The sequence below is a fragment of the Fundulus heteroclitus genome, chromosome 23 (assembly GCF_011125445.2).
Source record: "Fundulus heteroclitus isolate FHET01 chromosome 23, MU-UCD_Fhet_4.1, whole genome shotgun sequence".
NCBI lineage: Eukaryota > Metazoa > Chordata > Actinopteri > Cyprinodontiformes > Fundulidae > Fundulus > Fundulus heteroclitus.
The window spans coordinates 18792870-18813579 of NC_046383.1; the positions used below are offsets into that span (position 1 = coordinate 18792870).

At 40.4% G+C, this 20710-nt stretch overlaps 2 protein-coding genes and 1 long non-coding RNA gene across 5 annotated transcripts in view; all 3 read right to left on the bottom strand.

Moving 5' to 3' along the window:
• Positions 1-2743: 2743 nt before the first annotated feature.
• LOC105932688 (leucine-rich repeat extensin-like protein 1) lies at positions 2744-16886 on the bottom strand. 3 transcript variants are annotated; one of them, XM_036127156.1, is made up of 6 exons: positions 12661-12716; positions 12534-12586; positions 5084-5086; positions 3500-3796; positions 2877-3411; positions 2744-2804 (listed from the first exon to the last, which is right to left on the bottom strand). In XM_036127156.1, exons 1-5 carry the CDS (start codon positions 12684-12686, stop codon positions 2897-2899), a joined length of 894 nt encoding a protein of 297 aa, XP_035983049.1. In that variant the 5' UTR covers positions 12687-12716; the 3' UTR covers positions 2744-2804; positions 2877-2896. The 3 variants fall into 3 exon arrangements, with proteins under 3 accessions (XP_035983049.1, XP_035983051.1, XP_035983050.1); XM_036127158.1 differs by lacking the exons at positions 2744-2804; positions 2877-3411; positions 3500-3796; positions 5084-5086; positions 12661-12716 and adding exons at positions 11414-11465; positions 11538-12072; positions 12155-12451; positions 16846-16886; XM_036127157.1 differs by lacking the exons at positions 2744-2804; positions 2877-3411; positions 3500-3796; positions 5084-5086 and adding exons at positions 11414-11465; positions 11538-12072; positions 12155-12451 and having other exon boundaries at positions 12661-12694.
• On the bottom strand, positions 3875-4037 carry LOC118557320. The gene is made up of 2 exons (XR_004927797.1): positions 4005-4037; positions 3875-3930 (listed from the first exon to the last, which is right to left on the bottom strand). It is a non-coding gene; the product is annotated as an uncharacterized LOC118557320 (long non-coding RNA).
• The window catches only part of LOC118557313 (leucine-rich repeat extensin-like protein 1), an 8339-nt gene continuing 3225 nt past the window's right edge, over positions 15597-20710 (bottom strand). Inside the window, exon 5 of the mRNA XM_036127133.1 lies at positions 15597-15653. The gene's annotated coding sequence lies outside the window, so the exon portion shown is untranslated. The remainder of the gene's footprint in view (positions 15654-20710) is intronic.

Genomic DNA, 20710 nt, shown 5'->3' on the forward strand with positions numbered 1-20710 from the left:
GGATAACTCAATCCAGCCATACTAATCATAAACAACAGGTGTGTTTGAAGAACCCAATTAGCCGGATCAAGTCATCTTGGAAGTCTCATTTGATCTCGGATGTTTTAAGCAACGTACGAAGAACGGACCCCAGATCTGTAAAAGTTTTGGATTCTAGTTGTGTGGGTTCTATATGTGTGTGTATATATACATATTAGTTCTACTGCATTAGGTTGTTCCCAAATTTCTATGTTTTGTTGTGTAGTTTGGTTTGAAAGACAACACAATGTTTCAATGATATTGTTGAAAACAACTGTTTATAACATTCTTTATTTTGTCATTTTAAGCAACAGTTGCTGTATTGCTTGTATAAATAAATAAATAAACAAAACCTGAATGACTTTTCTGCTTACATTGTATTCAAAGTTATGAAAAGGGTTGTTTATTTTACAGTCTTAACATTTTATAGATCAGCCATGTTCTTCAGAGTGATGTAGATTTGTACAGCAGCTCCCCATTGAAGAGGTGGTGACAAACCACTTTGTCGCTGAAGTTCTTCAAAGCAATTTTCCTGTTCGTCATCATCATCACTTTGAGTTCCTGCCGCGGGCATGAACTGGCTCAAGGCTTGTGCAGATGCAGGGAATCCACAATTTCTGCCGTTGAATCTGAGGAAGTACGAAAAAAGTCCACGTTTACTGACAGTTGCAAAAATTATGCTTAGTTGTGAGATTTGGAACTCACTACCATCTCATTTTAAGATGTCAACTCAGATTAAAATATTGATTTCAAAGCTTAAGAATTGGCTGATGGTGAACCAGACACTTTTCTCATTTTTAAATATTTTAATTTTGATTCAATAGTTTTAAAAACATTATTTCACATCTGTTGGGTCATTTTATTGTATTTACTGTTGGTCTTAAGGCTGCAGTATGCAAGTTTTACAAAAGTATGTTTTTTGCTGCTGTTAATGCTGGAAGAAGGCAGAGGAGCCTGCATTTCTTTCATAGATTACCTGTTTTATGCTGTGATGACATAATGATAATTTCAACAAATATCTAAAACACATATTTTCCATAAACGTTTCATGCTTCAAACAATGGTTTCATACATGGCAGTTGTTGATGTATAATGTGCTGAACACACAGCATTCCTACCCACTGCCACGCTGTGCAGCCCCACAGATGAAAAAGTAGCTTTCAAAAAAGACGTTTACTGTAAAGAGCAACTCAGTGAGGCTATGGAGACGATTTAAACATTTTTTTTTTTTTTTTGGGGGGGAGATTTTTCGCGGCTATAGTGACTCACTTTTTATTACAGTAGGCTGACAGGAAGGGGTGGAAGAGGGGAAGAGACATGCGGCAAAGGACCGCGGGTCGGAGTCGAACCCAGGTCGACCGCGTCATGGGTTGCGCTACCTGCTACGCGACCAGCGCGCCCCCATGATTTAAACAATTTAACCAAAGTATAATACAGTTGGAGTTATAACTTCCAGTTCGGGAGTTTCTGAGTGATAAATTCTCCGTTTTATGCGCCATACTGTCGCTAAGCAAAGCAAGTTATCCAACTCGTTTCCATGGTAACCACTGACTCGCAAATCTAAATTGAAATGTTTCTCTCTTCACAGGGTTCACAAACTTGAAGTTGTCAGTAAACCCACTCTCTGGCATAGCGGTACACCTGTACCATATATAATAAAAAAAAAATGTTTTACTTACTTATCAAACGGACAATATTTGCTTGTGAGTCCACAAGCAAAGCTCCTTCTTCTTTGTTTTTGTTTTTTTGCCGGGTTAGCTTCTTCTTCTTCTACCGTCATGTAGAAAGACCAACTGTTGCGTCACTTCCGTTGTAGTTTTATATTTCCGTTGCGGCTATTTCCGTTGTGGCTTTTGTATTTGTTGTGGCTTTTGTATTTCCGTTGTGGCTTTTGTATTTGTGTTGCGGCTTTTGTAATTGTGTTGCGGCTTTTGTATTTGTGTTGTGGCTTTTGTAATTGTGTTGCGGCTCTTGTAGTTGTGTTGTGGCTTTTGTAATTGTGTTGCGGCTCTTGTATTTGTCTTGCGGCTTTTGTATTAGCGGTGACACCTCTGGGCCACCGTAGTATGCTGATTAGAGAGCAATGTTTTACTAACTTCAGTAGAAAAATATCAGTTCACAATGTCTAATTTACAACAGGGTCTACCTTAATGTTTAGGAAGAGCTGGAAAGGTTGTGCTTCATCCAGTCAAACGTTTAAAAAAAAAAAAAAAAAAAGTCTTAAGAAACCCAGCCATGTGGTCAGTTTATGTAATGTGGGCTTTGGGCCATATTCCCAAAGAATCTATTTAAAAAGGTGAACATTTTTACCTTTATCTAGCAAGCTTAGAATATTTAGATAAGTGAGAAATGGTAACCCTGTATTAATCCAGAACTAACACCTTTAATAGTAGGTTGATCAGCCTCAGACAGATTTGGTGAGCATTTGCACTTGAGCATACAGGCTTCTCCAGAAACATACATAAAAGATCTCATCTTCCAATAGGGGGAAAAATATATATAGCACCAACTGCTGCTTGGTAGCAAAGTTGTTTCATGGAATAATTTGTCCTAATTTAACACAGTAAAGGCTGAGTTTTCTGAAACTGAAAAGCTAATTTACCCCCAGTGATCATTCACCAAACCAGCTTTCTTAAACTGTGTGCTTTGCCGTCTCATCTCTGACTTTGGATATATCAGGGCCAAAGCAAGCAGGACCATATATAGCATGCCATCAGAGAGTCAATTATTTTGTATTTTTTTATTTGAAAACAGTAAATTCTTCCAGCAAGACTCAGGCATCTCATCTAAAGAGAAAACACAAGTTTCAGTCAAGAGTTATGATACAGGGCATCTGCATGTACTGAACTTGAACCTACCTCCATCTCCCTTCAGGTCTCTAGGATGTACTGGGGTAGACCTTCTGCTGCCCAGTTCCAGGGTTCTGGGGTGTTTGTGGACCATCAGAACCATGGTCTTTCAGGTAGTGGGTGGTCTGGTAGTAGTCTTTGCCCTGCTCATGGTCTCTGCTGAAGGTAGTGTAGGTGCCAGGAGGGTACAGACCATACAGGAGGCTATAGTCAAAAACAGGGTAAGGATAGGGAAAGGGGTATGCAGGAGGATAGGGGTATGGCAGAGGATAGGGAGGTTGGTCGCCCCACAAGCCACCCACACCATGGCTAGGCAGAGCCACAGGTGGAAGAGGCTGGACAGGCCCCGTAGGGTAAGCTGGGTAACCAAACTCCTCAGTTTGGTCCTGGTAGTTCCCAAGTTCAGCTTCCCTCACAACATTGGAAGTCTCTCCAGACTGGAGAACAGGTCCAGGAGGTGGCGGAGGAGGGAGAATGACACTAGTACCCTGGACATTTGCTGGAGCTTCCTCAAAGGCTTGAGGAGCCTTAGACCACTTGACTTCTGGAGGAGGTGGACATAAGATTTAAGTTAGTAACAATTTTATTCACAATTGTCAAAGTCACTATGAATCATGTTTGCAACCATTAACCTGGAACAGAGGACTGAGCAACTCCAGCTTGTTGAGAGCTGGCAACATGTCCTGGCACGTAGGCCCCAGTGCTATAATATCCTGCTGGAACAGAACCAGAAGTGGCAGCGTATCCAGCTGCAGGCATGGAGCTCACACCAACAAACTGGGGCTGGGTCAGACTGGGGTCTTGCCTGAAGACACCAGCAGGAGCATTGTATGACACAGGTGCAGTGTAGCCAGGAGCTGCTCTCCTGTGAGAGGCAACATTTCCCCCTGCACTGGTGTCACTGCTGCTCTGGTGTTGGCCTTTTGTACCTATTGTGGAAGAACACCTGGTCTAACAATTGTAGGTTTTCAATAAACATGTCATATTTGAAAGGTGACAAAACACCATACCTTTGACAGGAACACCATGAGCATTCAGAACAAGCAAGGCAAAGAGGGAAACTCTGAAAACATAGACAGCAAATATAAAATAAACAATATTTAAAATCCAAAACTGCACCATAGAAATGTTCCATACCCCAGGAGGACCTGACCAGCCATCATGTTGAAGACCAGCAGTATAGAAAAGTGCACCAATCATGGTTTATAAATGTTGCCAGAGACCGACTCTGACCAATCAGAGCTTAACAAGCTAATGACACACAGCTGCTGAAGAGTGACACTCAAGATAAGAAGGAGAAACCTGTAAATAGCAATGACTTATTAAATGTTCCTTTTTCGTTTGTAGAGCTTAGGAATGCTTTTGGGAAATCAAAAAATTAATCTCCAGGTAAAGATCAAATTTCATATATCATGATAAATCAGTTAAATAATTCGTCCTAAAGGGTTTTATTGGATTTCTACAACAAGATTTGAGAAGAGGGTCATTTACCTAAATCTTGGAAGGAGGCAATTATTGTTCCTATTTTAAAACCAGGTAAAGAAAGATGAAATCCAGGGAGTTATAGACCAATTGCATTGACATCTGTCACCTATCACCTGTGCAAAGTAATGGAAAGAATGATAAATGAAAGAATTACTTATTTTGTAGAAAAGAGTAGAGTATTTATCCAAATTTCAAAGTGGATTCATGAAAGGTAGAAATGCCATGGATCCTGTTCTGTACTTGGAACTTGAAATTAGAAAGGAACAAGTTAATAAAGAGAATGTGGTAGCTGTCTTCTTTGACATTGAGAAAGCTCATGATATGATGTGGAAGGAAGGATTTTTGATCAAATTAAAGAAGATGGGAATCAGTGGTTCAATGTTCGACTGGATAAAGGATTTTCTACATAATCGATCTATACAAGTAATAATAGGTAAACAATTTTCAGAAAATATTTATGTTGCACAGTGTTGCAGTGGGTAGCGTTGTTGCCTTGCAGCAAGAAGGTCCTGGGTTCAAGTCCAACCCTGGGTCTTTCTGCATGGAGGTTGCATTTTCTCCCTGTGCATTCGTGGATTCTCTCCGGGTACTCCGGCTTCTTCCCACAGTCCAAAAACATCACTGTTAGGTTAATTGGTTTCTCTAAATTGTCCCTAGGTGTTTGTGAATGGTTGTTTGTCCTGTCTATGTGTTGCTCTGCGACAGACCAGCGACCTGTCCAGGCTGTACACTGCCTCTCGCCCATTGAACCAGCAACCCCCGTGACCCCATGAGGGATTAAGCGGGTCAGAAAGGCTTGGTATTCCCCAAGGAAGTATAGTTAGTCCGTTATTTTTTTCTATTATGATTAATTATATGTTTGAAGATGTGAAAAGTGAAACAGGTGTTTCTTTGTTTGCTGATGATGGAGCAATTTGGAAGAGGGGTAAAAATGTAAGTTTCATCATTAAAAAAGTTCAACAAGCTATTAATAAAATAGAAGATTGGTCCTTTAGATGGGGATTCAAGATTTCTGTAGATAAAACAAAGGTTTTGTTTTCTTACAAGGAAAAACGTTTCTGAAGAAATAAAATTACAAATTTATAGATACGACTTGGAAAGAGTAAAACAATTTAAATGTTTGGGTATATGGTTGGATGAAAGAAGAAGAAGAAGGTGAAACCAAACAAGAGAAATGATTGCAATATTATTAGCTATTTAATGGGTTGAAGAAATTAAGCCATTAAGATCAGTCATATGTTCAGATTCTAGTTCATCCTTAATTAGTTTGCAGTATAATCACTCAGACAGCAGGCCAGATATTTTAATAGAAATTCAACAGACACTATATAGAATAAATATGATGGGTTTAATAATACATTTTGTATGGATACCAGCACATTATGGAGTTAAAGGGAATGAACAGGTAGATAAGGCAGCAAAAGAAGCTGTTAGAAATATATCAGTGGATTTAATTATTCATTTTAGTAAATCTGAAGTTAAAATAAACAGAAAATGAAGGATAAATGGCAAAAGGAATGGGAGAAAGGGAAAAAAAAGGATGTTGGTTTTATAAAATTCAAAAGAAAACTGGAGAATTGAGAAGAACAGGAAGAACTAGAAGAGAAGAAACAATTATTTCTCGATTGAGATTTGGGGACAATTGCTTAAACAGTACTCTGTTTATCTTAGGGAAGCATTGAAATGGTAAATGTGAATACTGTGGGGTAGATGAAACAATTGACCATGTGATGCAGACCCGACGGCATGGGTAGGCATTGGGGGGCCGTGCCCGCCCTGGACTGAAAGCTGTTGTTTTTTTTTTTGTTTTGTTTTTTTATCTCGGAGTGGCCATCGTTCTATTAGTATTATCTTTGATTTCTCAATCATACAATTCAACCAATCAAATCAACGACTGAAGTCAACATTCTAGCTAATTACACCTGGATAGGGGCGGGTCGCTGAGTCATACCTTCATAGCCTTCAGAGACGCCGCGGCTCGGCTGTGGTCACCGTCGGTGTCGGTAGTGCAGGATGGAAATTCGGTCTGATTACCAAACAATTACAAGAAGTGACAACGAAGAAAAGGAGAGCTAGCTGGAAGCAGCGCAATTAATTTCTGTTTAAAGCGTGACCATTGAAGTCAACACTGGCGTAAACATTCACGCTAGGAGAGTTAGCTAGGACAGCTAGGAGCACAAGGAGCAGAACCAAGCAGGAAAACTGCAGAACTGAAGAAACTTGGGTTACCAGTAGGCAGAAGGGAACTCTGCTTTGTTCTGACCCTTGTTCTCCTAGCTGCTGTAATTACAGAACCTCTTCTAGTAAGAATTTTTACTTCATTCAGCCCAAACTCAGCATAAAACCTGCCCAATTTAAAAGAAGAAAACAAGCCCACTCTCTCATGTTAAAAGCACAGAACAATTAAACACATAAGAACATGCCATTAGCACACAACTGCTCTGAATAAAAGAAAAAAAAACTTTGCGCATACGGGCTCCGCACAAAATGTACAATCAGACAACCAAATAACACACAAGATCACTTTAACAATCATGATATATTAACCGAAAAAAAATTATCAATAGCTTCCCAATATGAGTTGTACATCTACCTTAATATAAACTTAATTTCTCTTACAGAGTGTAGCTCAATCAAACATTTCTCTTTCACACAGCTATGAAATATTTTTAAGTTGATCAGTAGAACTGAACCACTCTAGGGGCGTTTACATTGACCAATACAATTTCACAGTAACACTTGATTAACCATTATTCTTTTCTTGTTTTATTATAACGATCAATATTTTTCATTATAACTATTATTCATTCATGTCAGATCAACAGATTCGACTCATTTAAAAAATAAATTGATCAGTAAAATGAGTTCAAGGAGATGGCATTTTACTAAAATGGTTTTAGTTTTCTGCTAGACATTGACAACTATTTTGATATATTTTGTTCTTTCTAAAAGCCAAAAAACTGTGAAAAGCTTCCCAGATTTTTACAACCTGCCCATAAGCAATTTTTGTTCCAGCTCAATGTGTTCAAACGTAACCTAATTGGGTGGAAACCTTCCTAATTTGGAAACACAGACTACACTATTGCTTTTTGTTTGTTTGTTTTTTTTTAGATTTTGGGATTTTATGGAGAGTGTCTTTCTCAGCACTGTAGGAGTAGTCACAGAGGCAATAAAATACAAGTTTGTTTTTAAACAAGTTACATACAGTCATATTAGCCCTTGGGGAAGTCAGTCTAAAATGCTTGCTTAAAAAGGTTTTAGTTGTTTTTTAAAGTTATCCACGGAGTTTACCAAGCGCAGATAAAGTGGTAGTGCAGACCACAGTCTGGGTGCAACAGCTTGGAAGGATCTGTCTCCCTTTGCCCTAAAATGGGTTCGAGGGGCTTTTAGCAGGTTCTGTTCAGAAGATCTCAGACTGCGAGCAAAAAGGTAAGGCTGAGTCAAGATATAAGAGGGAACCTATCCCTGCAGGGCTCTGAAGAGCAGTACCAAAATATTAAAATTTACATGGTACACAATGGGAAGCCAGTGTAAAGCTTTAAAGAGTTATGTGAGCTCAGTTAGCAATATGACACCTCTACTTGTATTCTTTAGGGCCCTTGGGAATTAAGGAAAACCCATTAATGTATCTTACGATTATCACATCTTTATACTAAAAAAATGTTTTACATGTTATGTGAATATTTTTCTAAGTACAATGTTCTGTATGTTTTTGTCACTTTAATGAAATGGCATGGACTTAGACATTTAAAGTGCTTGTGCAACTTGGACAATGATGTGCAAAACTGGAGAGTTATAATAAGAGTTTTCAGCAGTTCTTGGTTTTAGATTCTTTAACACCAGTTTTAGCATTTTTAATAGAGAAAATTAAAGAAATTATATACACAGTAAGCAAATGAAGAAAATCCAAAACAATAATTTTTTATAAAAACTCAAACTATCATAAAACATGTAATCAACCAAAACCTATGACTGAGTCTAGAGCCGAGGAGGGTAGCTAGGGATAGGATGCTCATGATCTGCACAGTCTGAAGCTTTTCCCGTAGATGCCTGGTGAGGTGGTCTCCAACTTCTGATGTGCTGGCTTTGTTATCTCCTCCTGAAGGAGGCTGACTTTGCTCCAACATTTTCAGGATGGGAACCACTTTGGAGGCAGAAACATTTTCCTCTACAGACAGCTAAGCAGTGTCATAAAATGGAAACAGCAAAGAAAGGCACCCTCCATTAATTAAATTTCAATTAAATTTTATTTATATAGCACCAATTCATGAAACATGTCATCTCGAGGCACTTTACAAAGTCAGAATCAATCATATTATACAGATTGGTCAAACATTTTCTATATAAGGGAACCAGTTGATTGCATCAAAGTCTCGACAAGCAGCATTCACTCCTGGAGAAGCGTAGAGCCACAGGGAGAGTTGTCTGCATTGTCCATGGCTTTGCTGCAATCCCTCATACTGAGCAAGCATGAAGTGTAAGGGAAAGAAAAACCACCCTTTAGCGGGAAGGAAAAACCTCCAGCAGAACCTGGCTCACTATGAACGGTCATCTGCCTCGACCGACTGGGGGTTAGAGAAGACAGAGCAGAGACACAATAAGAGAGACAAAAAAAAAAAGCACAGAAGCACACATTGATCTAGTAATCTGTTCTACATTAGATGTAATAGCGGGTGAGCAGTCTTCCTTGGATGATGTCACAGTTAACAGAACATCAGACCAGGTGTACCTACTATGAAGAAAAAAAGAGAACAAAAAGTTAAAAGCTGAAATGACAACAGTAATTTCAATGTAATGCAATGCAAAACTGGAGAACAGTAGAAATCAGTAGAGTGAGAAAAATAGACCCTGATGTCCTCCAGTAGCCTAAGCCTATAGCAGCATAACTATAGAGGTAGCTCAGGGTAACATGAGCCACTCTAGCTATAAGCTTTGTCAAAAAGGAAAGTTTTAAGATTAGTCTTAAAAGTAGACAAGGTGTCTGCCTCACGGACCAAAACTGGGAGTTGGTTCCACAGGAGAGGAGCCTGATAGCTAAAGGATCTGCCTCCCATTCTACTTTTAGAGACTCTAGGAACCTCCAGCAGACCTGCAGTCTGAGAGCGAAGTGCTCTGTTAGGAACATATGGGTTAATCAGAGCTCTGATATATGATGGAGCTTGATTATTAAGGGATTTATACGTCAGAAGAATTTTAAATTATATTCTTGATTTAACAGGAAGCCAATTAAGGGAAGCTAAAATTGGAGAAATATGATCCCTCTTGTTGATTTTCATCAGAACTCTTGCTGCAGCATTTTGGATCAGCTGAAGATTTTGAACTGCATTTTGTGGACTTCCTGATAGTAAAGAATTACAATAGTCCAGCCTTGAAGTAACAAATGCATGGACTAGTTTTTCAGCATCGCTCCTGTACCGAATGTTTCTAATTTTGGCGATATTCCTGAGGTGAAAAAAGGAAACTCTGGAAACCTGTTTAGTATGGGATTTAAATGACATGTCTTGGTCAGAGACACCAAGATTTTTAACTATTTCCAGAGCCCAATTTAATGCCATCCAGATTAAGTGATTGATTAAGAACTTTATTTTTTGAAGACTCTGGCCCAAAGATTACAACTTCTGTGTTGTCAGAATTTAAATGCAGGAAATTTAAAGTCATCCAGCTTTTGATGTCATCAAGACATGACTGCAGTCAAAGTAACTGGATGCATCAGGATTTATGGATAAATATAGCTGAGTGTCATCAGCATAACAGTGGAAATTAATCCCATGTTTAACTCTGATGTTGATAACGGGATATCAGTTAGTGGGCCAGCTAATGCACCTCACCTATAAACAGTAAATATACAGTTCTTGGTTGGCAAATCTAATCTTATTGGGAGAAATCAAGTCAAATATTCCCACATAGGTGAAATCCTCTTTCAAGCTGGCTCCATTGTCTCTCTTCAATACCTTAAAAACTGTCTCCAACTAAGCAGACTAAACTCTACTATCCAAGCTATCAAATTTCTACCCATCAACCGCTCCCCAAAGCAGTCACATGGTACGGCAGGTAGTGAGGCTTCGAGCGTAATCATTGTGGCTCATTCCCTAAAGGAAGCAAGCCTCGATATGGCCTTTGTAGAAATGTCCTCTACACTACTGGACAGTTGGATAATAAGAGTTAATGGCATAGGCTATCATAATTTTAAAATACAACTTTAGTTATTACAAGTATCACTGGCATTTCAATGCTGGGCTAATAAAATAAAAAGCACAGATAAGTAAACAGAATGGACACCATATTGGTTTCTCAGTTTGACCATAGACTGAACAGATAAAGCCCCAGGATTAACTGAACCTGTTCTAGAGCAGGCTAGCTGCAGAGTAAATTGCCATGATAATTTATCCTAGTGCTTTTTTAAAACCAAGTTCAGTTTCACAAAAGCCAGGCTTGACAGTGCAAGCAAGCCGTATTGGCTTTTTCCTGTTTCACAGAGCTTAGCTCAGGCGCAAACAAGATTGTCAAATCAGATGTAAGCAATCCAGCTAACTGCGCATCTTACCGTCTACAAAAGACCAAGAGGTCGATCACAGATGCTACAATGGATGAGTGGTTGCGCCGATCTTCAAACTGAATGAACAGCTTTTAATGGAGCCTTACGAGGAACTGAAGCACCAGACAGGAAGACACGTTAGAAACAACTATATATTGAAGACTCTGACCTTAATCTAGAGGACACTTTTTCACTGACCCGTCTGCAACTCCTGAAACAGCAGAGCAGTATGAACTGATTAAACTTTCAGACAGCCTTTGGAAAACAACGGCAAACTCATGGATTTTAATGATGGCATTAACTACTACAAATCTTTGAAAATACCAAGCATTGACTAAGACCAAATGAAAGTTAATATAGGCTTTCTCATGGAAATACCCATTCGTGATAGAAATACAAATATTGTTTCCCTTAAACAGTCGTTAGGTGACCAAGTCTTATGGTTTGTATAAGTTTCCTTTTGGGGATGAGAGAATGGACTACATTTCCTCAAATGTACAAAATATGCAAAGTCAGTCATTTTTTTAAAAGTTTATTTGAAAACAGTAAATTCATCCACCAAGGCTCAGGCATCTCATCTAAAGAGAAAACACAAGTTTCAGTCAAGAGTTATGATACAGGGCATCTGCATGTACTGAACTTGAACCTACCTCCATGTCCCTACAGGTCTCTAGGATGTACTGGGGTAGACCTTCTGCTGCCCAGTTCCAGGGTTCTGGGGTGTCTGTGGACCATCAGAACCATGGTCTTTCAGGTAGTGGGTGGTCTGGTAGTAGTCTTTGCCCTTCTCATGGTCTCTGCTGAAGGTAGTGTAGGTGCCAGGAGGGTACAGACCATACAGGAGGCTGTAGTCAAAAACAGGGTAAGGATAGGGAAAGGGGTATGGAGGAGGATAGGGGTATGGCAGAGGATAGGGAGGCTGGTCTCCCCACAAGCCACCCACACCATGGCTAGGTAGAGCCACAGGTGGAAGAGGCTGGACAGGACCAGTAGGGTAAGCTGGGTAACCAAACTCCTCCGTTTGGTCCTGGTAGTTCCCAAGTTCAGCTTCCCTCACAACATTGGAAGTCTCTCCAGACTGGAGAACAGGTCCAGGAGGTGGAAGAGGAGGGAGAATGACACTAGTACCCTGTACATTTGTTGGAGCTTCCTCAAAGGCTTGAGGAGCCTTAGACCACTTGGCTTCTGGAGGAGGTGGACATACAATTTAAGTTAATTTTATTCACAATTGTCAAAGTCACTATGAATCATGTTTGCAACCATTAACCTGGGATAGAGGACTGAGCAACTCCAGCTTGTTGAGAGCTGGCAACATGTCCTGGCATGTAGGCCCCAGCGCTATAATATCCTGCTGGAACAGAACCAGAAGTGGCAGCGTATCCAGCTGCAGGCATGGAGCTCACACCAACAAACTGGGGCTGGGTCAGACTGGGGTCTTGCCTGAAGACACCAGCAGGAGCATTGTAGGACACAGGTGCAGTGTAGCCAGGAGCTGCTCTCCTGTGAGAGGCAACATTTCCCCCTGCATTGGTGTCACTGCTGCTCTGCTGTTGGCCTTTTGTACCTATTGTGGAAGAACACCTGGGTTTAACAAACGTAGGTTTTCAATAAACATGTCATATTTGAAAAGTGACAAAACACTATACCTTTGACAGGAACACCATGAGCATTCAGAACAAGCAAGGCAAAGAGGGAAACCCTGAAAACATAGACAGCAAATATAAAATAAACAATATTTAAACACCAAAACTGCACCATAAAAAAGCTCCATACCCCAGGAGGACCTGACAAGCCATCATGTTGAAGACCAGCAATAAAGAAAAGTGCCCCAATGAGGGTTTATAAATCTTGCCAGAGACCGACTCTGACCAATCAGAGCTTAACAAGCCAATGACACACAGCTGCTGAAGAGCTGCACTCAAGATGAGGAGAAACCAAAGCAGTCAGTGCATTGATGACAACACTCCAGGAAAATGATAAATGAAAGGCTAACATATTATATGGAAAAGAAAGGATATATAGCTAAATACCAAAGTGGTTTTAGGAAAGGGAGAAATACAATGGATCCAGCTGTATGTTTAGAACATGAAATTAGAAAAGCACAGGTTAACACAGAAAGTGTGGTGGCTGTCTTCTTTGACATAGAGAAGGCGTATGATATGATGTGGAGAGAAGGATTGTTAATTAGACTGTGTCAATTAGGAATTAAAGGACAAATATTTAGATGGATTAAGGATTTTTTACAAGGGAGATTAATACAAGTTAGAATAGGGAAGAATTATTTGAGGAAATATAGGGTAGAGAACGGAACACCTCAAGGGAGTATAGTGAGTCCTTTATTATTCTCTATATTAATTAATGATGTTTTCAAGGAAATAGGGAATGGGATGGGGTTTTCTCTTTTGCGGATGATGGGGCAATTTGGAAGAGGGGGAAAAATTTGAAATTATTAAAAAGTTACAGGATGCAATAACAGAAATAGAACAGTGGTCATATAAATGGGGTTTCAAATTCTCAGTAGATAAGACAAAGACAATGTTTTTTACAAAGAAAAGAATTAGTACAGAGATAAAACTAAAAATGTATAATCAAGAATTAGAAAGAGTAAAACACTTTAAGTTTTTGGGGTTATGGTTTGATGAGGGGATAACATGGAGTGTACATATACAGAAAATACAGGACAAATGTAGGAAGGTGTTAAATGTTATGAGATGTTTGGTGGGAAGTGATTGGGGGGCTGATAGAAAAGCATTGAAGGCCATTTACTGCGGATTAATTAGGTCATACTGGATTATGGTTGTGTGGTGTATGGATCTGCATCGAGCTTGAAATCCTCTTTCAATCTGGCTCCATTGTCTCCTCTCATCTAAACCTTACAAACTGTCTCCAAACTAAGCAGACTAAACTCTACTATCCAAGCTACCAAATTTCTCTAGCCATCAACCGCTCCCCAAAGCAGTCACGTGGCTGGGGTAGCGAGGCTTCGAGCATAATCATTGTGGCTAGTGATGGGTCGATGAGGCGTCATGAAGCGTTTCGACACATTGCCGATACTGTGTCACTGAATACTGACACCTGCTGGACCTTAAAAAACCCTACAGCAACCTGGTTGACAGAGTTAACTGACATTGATTTGATGACCAAATATACACAATACAATTTAAATCATTGTATGTTGCATTGTATTATTTTATATTTTCATTGAATTAAACATATTTGATTTTTTTTTTAGATAGTCAATAATGTGAACAAGGATGCTTGTGGACTTTTTTTTTTTTATTTTACACATTTTTTTTGCTGCCATGACCTCCAAACTAAGCAGACTCTAAACTTTACTATCCAAGCTATCAAATTTCTATCCAAAACCTAAACGGACAACAACTCTACAAACTCCCACATTTTGTCTGAACACTGAAGCACTTTGATGCCCATCAACCGCTCCCCGAAGCAGTCATGTGGTACGGCTGGGTAGCGAGGCTTCGAGCGTAATCATTTTGGCTCTTCCCCTAAAAGAAGCAAGCCTTGAAATGTGCTTTGTGGAAACGCCCTCTCCACTACTGGACACACACGCCTCTTCTCATAGCAGCCCCTAGTTTGGAGTTGCTTCTGTGGTGTTAAAAAAAAATTAAACCATTTTCTCTTTTGCTTTATCAGCCACTATTATGCCCTCAACATGCAAAAGACTACTAAAGGCCTTTTTGTCAAACTCAGAAAAAACACAGTTGAACAGTAGTAATCCACACATGGATAAGAGTTAATGGCATACGCTACTATCAATTTTAAAATGAACTATCACTGGTATTTTAATGCTGGGCTAATGGGGAAAAAAGCACAGATAAGTAAACGGATTAACTGACAAAAACACATTGGTTTCTCAGTTTGACCACAGACTGAACAGATAACGCACCAAGATTAACTAAACCCGGGGTCTACAAGCAGGCAAGCTGCACAGAGTAAATAATGTCCCTCTGGGATTATTAAAGTATTTCCTGATAAATTGCCATGGTAATTTATATGCTAGTGCTTTGTGAAACCGAGTCCAGAGGCCTGTTTCAAAAAAGCCAAATTTAGAAAGCCAGGCTTGATAGAGTGGTCAATGTGTCCTGGTTTTATCGGTTTTGCAACAAGCCCAATTCAGGCTCAGGAAACAAGACTGTCAAATCAGATGTAAGCAACCCAGCTAAATGCGCATCCCTGGCTGTCTACAATAGACCAAGTGGTCGATCACAGATGCCTACAGTGGATGAGTTGTGTGCACCGATCTTCAAACTGAACAGCTTTTGATGGAGCCTCATGTGGAACTGAAGCAGACTCTAGACACGTTTGGAATACTACCAACTATATTTGAAGACTGGCCTTAATCTAGAGGAAGTTTTTTTCAACGACCCTTCCGTAACTCCTGAAGCAGCATAGACTGAGGAAACTTTTTTCAGCAGACAGTCTTTGGAAAACAATGTCAAACTCAGATTTTAAATGATGGCATTAACTACTACAAATTTTTTTTGAAATACCAAGCATTGATTAAGCACACAATTAAAGTCAATATAGGATCTCTCATGGAAATACCTATTCATGATAGAAATACAAATATTCTTTCCCTTAAACAGTCATAGGTGACCAAGTCTTATGGTTTGTATAGATTTCCTTTTGGGGCTGAGAGATTGGACTACGTTCCCTCAAGTGTACAAAATATGCAAAGTCAGTCATTTTTTTTAAAAGTTTATGTGAAAACAGTAAATTCATCCACCAAGGCTCAGGCATCTCATCTAAAGAGAAAACACAAGTTTCAGTCAAGAGTTATGATACAGGGCATCTGCATGTACTGAACTTGAACCACCTACCCATTGTCCCTACAGGTCATCTAGGAGTTGTACTGGGGGTAGGACCTTTCTGCTGCTCAGTTCAGGGTCTTGGGGTGTCTGTGGACCATCAGAAACCAGGGTCGTTTCAGATAGTTGGGTGGTCTGGTAGTAGTCTTTTGCCCTGCTCATGGTCTCTGCTGAAGGTAGTGTAGGTTGCCAGGAGGGTACAGACCATACCGGAGGCTGTAGTCAAAACAGGGGTAAGGATAGGGAAAGGGGTATGGAGGAGGATAGGGGTATGGCAGAGGATAGGGAGGCTGGTCGCCCCACAAGCCACCCACACCATGGCTAGGCAGAGCCACAGGTGGAAGAGGCTGGACAGGCCCTGTAGAGTAAGCTGGGTAACCAAACTCCTCTGTTTGGTCCTGGTAGTTCCCAAGTTCAGCTTCCCTCACAACATTGGAAGTCTCTCCAGACTGGAGAACAGGTCCAGGAGGTGGAAGAGGAGGGAGAATGACACTAGTACCCTGGACATTTGTTGGAGCTTCCTCAAAGGCTTGAGGAGCCTTAGACCACTTGGCTTCTGGAGAGGGTGCAAACATGATTTAAGTTAGGAAAGTTTTCTTCAAGATATTTGAACTACATTTGGGACTAGTTACCTGGAACAGAGGACTGAGCAACTCCAGCTTGTTGAGAGCTGGCAACATGTCCTGGCATGTAGGCCCCAGTGCTATAATATCCTGCTGGAACAGAACCAGAAGTGGCAGCGTATCCAGCTGCAGGCATGGAGCTCACACCAACAAACTGGGGCTGGGTCAGACTGGGGTCTTGCCTGAAGACACCAGCAGGAGCATTGTAGGACACAGGTGCAGTGTAGCCAGGAGCTGCTCTCCTGTGAGAGGCAACATTCCCCCTGCATTGGTGTCACTGCTGCTCTGGTGTTGGCCTTTTGTACCTATTGTGGAAGAACACCTGGTCTAACAAACATAGGTTTTCAATAAACATGTCATATTTAAAAAACACACATACCTTTGACAGGAACACCATGAGCATTCAGAACAAGCAAGGTAAAGAGGGGGAAACCCTGAAAACAGACAGCAGATATAAAATAAACAATATTTAAAACCCAAAACTGCACCATAGAAAAGTTCCATACCCCAGAAGGACCTGACCAGCCATCATGTTGAGGACCAGCAGTAAAGAAAAGTGCACCAATCATGGTTTATAAATGTTGCAAGAGACCGACTCTGACCAATCAGAGCTTAACAAGCCAACTACACACAGCTGCTGAAGAGCTGCACTCAAGATGAGAAAGGAGAAACCAACAGGAAGATGGTTTTATAGAAAACAGAAGATAGTAGGAGAGAAAAGAAAATGAAAGAAGAAATAGAAAGGAGGGAAGGGTGATAACAAGATTAAGATTAGGGCATACAGGTCTTAATTATACACTTTTAAAATACAAAAGCATAATAATGGAAAATGTGATTATTGTGACAGATATGAAACGATATAGAACATGTTATGTTAGAATGCCATAAGTATGAAAGAGAAAGAAGGTGTATGAAAGGAGAGTTTGAATGTATTAAGGAAAAGATTAATTTGATAGATATTTTGAGGAAGAATTCGGGGAGTAAACATATACAAATAATTATTAATATTTAAAGAAAACTAAATTATTTCAAAGAATATGATTAAAATAGGTGTGTGTGTGAATGGGTGCATAATCTAGGGGGGTGGATTATAAAGATATATATAAAAATGGATGAGAGAGTATGTAGGTATATATAAATACGAAATTAATTTAGTTAAATTATATATTAAAGGTAGAAGTCGGAAGATACACATACTTGATAGTCCATTTCGAACCACACTCCATACCAGTAGGTGGCGGTAATGCTGCTTAAAGTTTGTTGCCAACCGCCAATAAATCAAAAGAAGAAGAAGAAGGAGAAACCAAAGCAGTCAGTGCATTGATGACCACACTCCAGTCTGGTAGGTGGCGGTAAATGCACCTTAAGTTGGTTGCCATCTTCCAATAAAAACAAAAGAAGAAGAAGAAAGCGGTCAGTGCCCGTCTTCACAAAGATTCTGAGTCCTCTCAGAGAGCTCCTATCTTAGCCTAAAGATTCCTACCTAGGAGTCTTTGCTTAAGACTGATTCAGATAGCTGCTGAGAGCGACTCTGAGCAAAGAGACGAGAGAATTTTTTATCTTAGTGAAAGGTGTGGTTGACCCCGTTGCTAGGGGTGACGCTGTCTTTTAAGAGCTGTGATTGGTTGATAGTACAAGAAGAGAATCATGCTCCCTTTAACCAAAGGAGATAAATTAACTGATGAGACAGAAATTGTGACATGATGAATTTAACAAAGTTGGATAATTGACATAAAATGGAGAAGAAAATGTGTCGTCGGCTGTCTACAAAAGACCAAGAGGTTGATCACAATGGATGAGTTGTGTGCACCAAACTACATAGACCATGTGTAGAGCTTTAAGGAGTTATGTGAGCTCAGCCAGCAATATGACGCTTGCTTTTGTTTGTATTCTTAGGGCCCTTGGTAATATCATTAATAAGTAAAACCCATTAATGTATCTTGTGATTATCACATTTGTATATTAAAATAGTTTTTCTAAGTACATTGTTATATTTGGCGAACTCTGTATTTTTTTCTGCCACTTTAATGAAATGGCATGAACTTAGACATTTAAAGCGCTAGTGCAACTTGGACAATGATGTGCAAAACGGGAGAGTTTATTCAGAAATAAAAGTTTTCAACAGTTCTTGGTTTTAGATTTCTTTTAATACCAGTTTTAGCATTTTTACTGAGAAAATTCAATTAAAGATAAACTATATACATTGAGCAAAGAAGAAAATCCAAAACAGTCAATTTTTATAAAAACTCAAACTATCATAAAACATACAATCAACCAAAACCTATGACTGAGTCTAGAGTCAAGGAGGGTAGCTAGAGATAGGATGCTCATGGTCTGCACAGTCTGAAGCTTTTCCCTTAGATGCCTGGTGAAGTGGTCTTCAACTTCTGATGAGCTGGCTTTGTTATCTCCTCCTGAAGGAGGCTGACTTTGCTCCAACATGTTTAGGAGGGGAACCACTTTGGAGGCAGAAACATTTTCCACTACAGACAGCTCAGCGGTGTCATAAAATGGAGACAGCACAGAAAGGCACCCTCCAATAATGTTGAACTCCTCTGATGTTGATAAAGGGATCTCAGTTAATGGGTTAGCTAATGCACTTCACCTATAAATAAACAGTCAAAATACATTTTCTGGTAGGCAAATCTAATTAATCCTAGGAATGCTAGATGTACCTTGCCTTTTTTGGGAGAAATAAAGTCAAATATTCCCACATAGGTGAAATCCTCTTTTAAGCTGGCTCCATCGTCTCATCTCTTCAATACCTTACAAACGGCCTCCAAACTAAGCAGACTCTAAACTCTACTATCCAAGCTACCAAATTGCTAGCCACCAACCGCTCCCCAAAGCAGTCACGTGGTATGGCTGGGTAGCGATGCTTCGAGAGTAATCATTGTGGCTAGTGATGGTCTCTGCTGAAGGTAGTGTAGGTGCCAGGAGGGTACAGACCAACAGGAGGCTGTAGTCAAAAACAGGGTAAGGATAGGGAAAGGGGTATGGAGGAGGATAGGGGTATGGCAGAGGATAGGGAGGCTGGTCGCCCCACAAGCCACCCACACCATGGCTAGGCAGAGCCACAGGTGGAAGAGGCTGGCCAGGACCCGTAGAGTAAGCTGGGTAACCAAACTCCTCAGTTTGGTCCTGGTAGTTCCCAAGTTCAGCTTCCCTCACAACATTGGAAGTCTCCCCAGACTGGAGAACAGGTCCAAGAGGTGGTGGAGGAGGGAGAATGACACTAGAACCCTGGACATTTATTGGAGCTTCCTCAAAGGCTTGAGGAGCCTTAGACCACTTGGCTTCTGGAGGAGGGTGGACATAAGATTTAAAGTTAGTAACAATTTTATTCACAATTGTCAAAGTCACCATGAATCATGTTTGCAACCATTAACCTGGAACAGAGGACTGAGCAACTCCAGCTTGTTGAGAGCTGGCAACATGTGCTGGCATGTAGGCCCCCAGTGCTATAATATCCTGCTGGAACAGAACCAGAAGTGGCAGCGTATCCAGCTGCAGGCATGGAGCTCACACCAACAAACTGGGGCTGGGTCAGACTGGGGTCTTGCCTGAAGACACCAGCAGGAGCATTGTAGGACACAGGTGCAGTGTAGCCAGGAGCTGCTCTCCTGTGAGAGGCAACATCTCCCCCTGCATTGGTGTCACTGCTGCTCTGGTGTTGGCCTTTTGTACCTGTTGTGGAAAGAACAGCTGGTCTAAAAGTGTAGGTTTCATATAAACAGTCATATTTGCAAAGTGAAAAAAAAACAACACCATACCTTTGACAGGAACACCATGAGCATTCAGAACAAGCAAGGCAAAGAGGGAAACCCTGAAACCATAGACAGAAAATATTAAAATAACAATATTTAAATTCCAAACTGCACCATAGAAAAGTTCCATACCCCAGGAGGACCTGACCAGCCATCATGTTGAAGACCAGCAGTAAAGAAAGTGCCCCAATGAGGGTTTATAAATCTTACCAGAGACCCGACTCTGACCAATCAGAGCTTAACAAGCCAATGACAACAGCTGCTGAAGAGCTGCACTCAAGATGAGGAGAAGCCAAAGCAGCAGTTGCATTGATGACCACACTCCAGTCTGGTAGGTGGCGGTAAATGCACCTTAAGTTGGTTGCCATCTGCCAATAAAAAAATAAAAAGAAGAAGAAGAAAAAGCGGTCAGTGCTCGTCTTCACAAAGATCTGAGTCTCTCAGAGAGCTCACCTATCTTAGACTAAAGATTCCTACCTTGGAGTCTTGCTTAAGACGATTCAGAAAGCTGCTGAGAGCGCATCTGAGCAAAGAGAGAACGAGAAGAGAATTTTTTTTATCTTAGTCTAGAGGCGTGGTTGACCCCGTTGCTATGGGTGACGCT

Excerpts from the sequence above, each read along its gene's own strand:
- LOC105932688 (XM_036127156.1), bottom strand. The coding sequence starts at position 12,686 with ATGATGGCTTGTCAGGTCCTCCTGGG. Across the intron at positions 12,587-12,660 it reads GCTTGTCAGGTCCTCCTGGG|GGTTTCCCTCTTTGCCTTGC; the intron begins GTATGGAGCTTT and ends CTATGTTTTCAG. Across the intron at positions 3,412-3,499 it reads TGCTCAGTCCTCTGTTCCAG|AAGTCAAGTGGTCTAAGGCT; the intron begins GTTAATGGTTGC and ends CACCTCCTCCAG.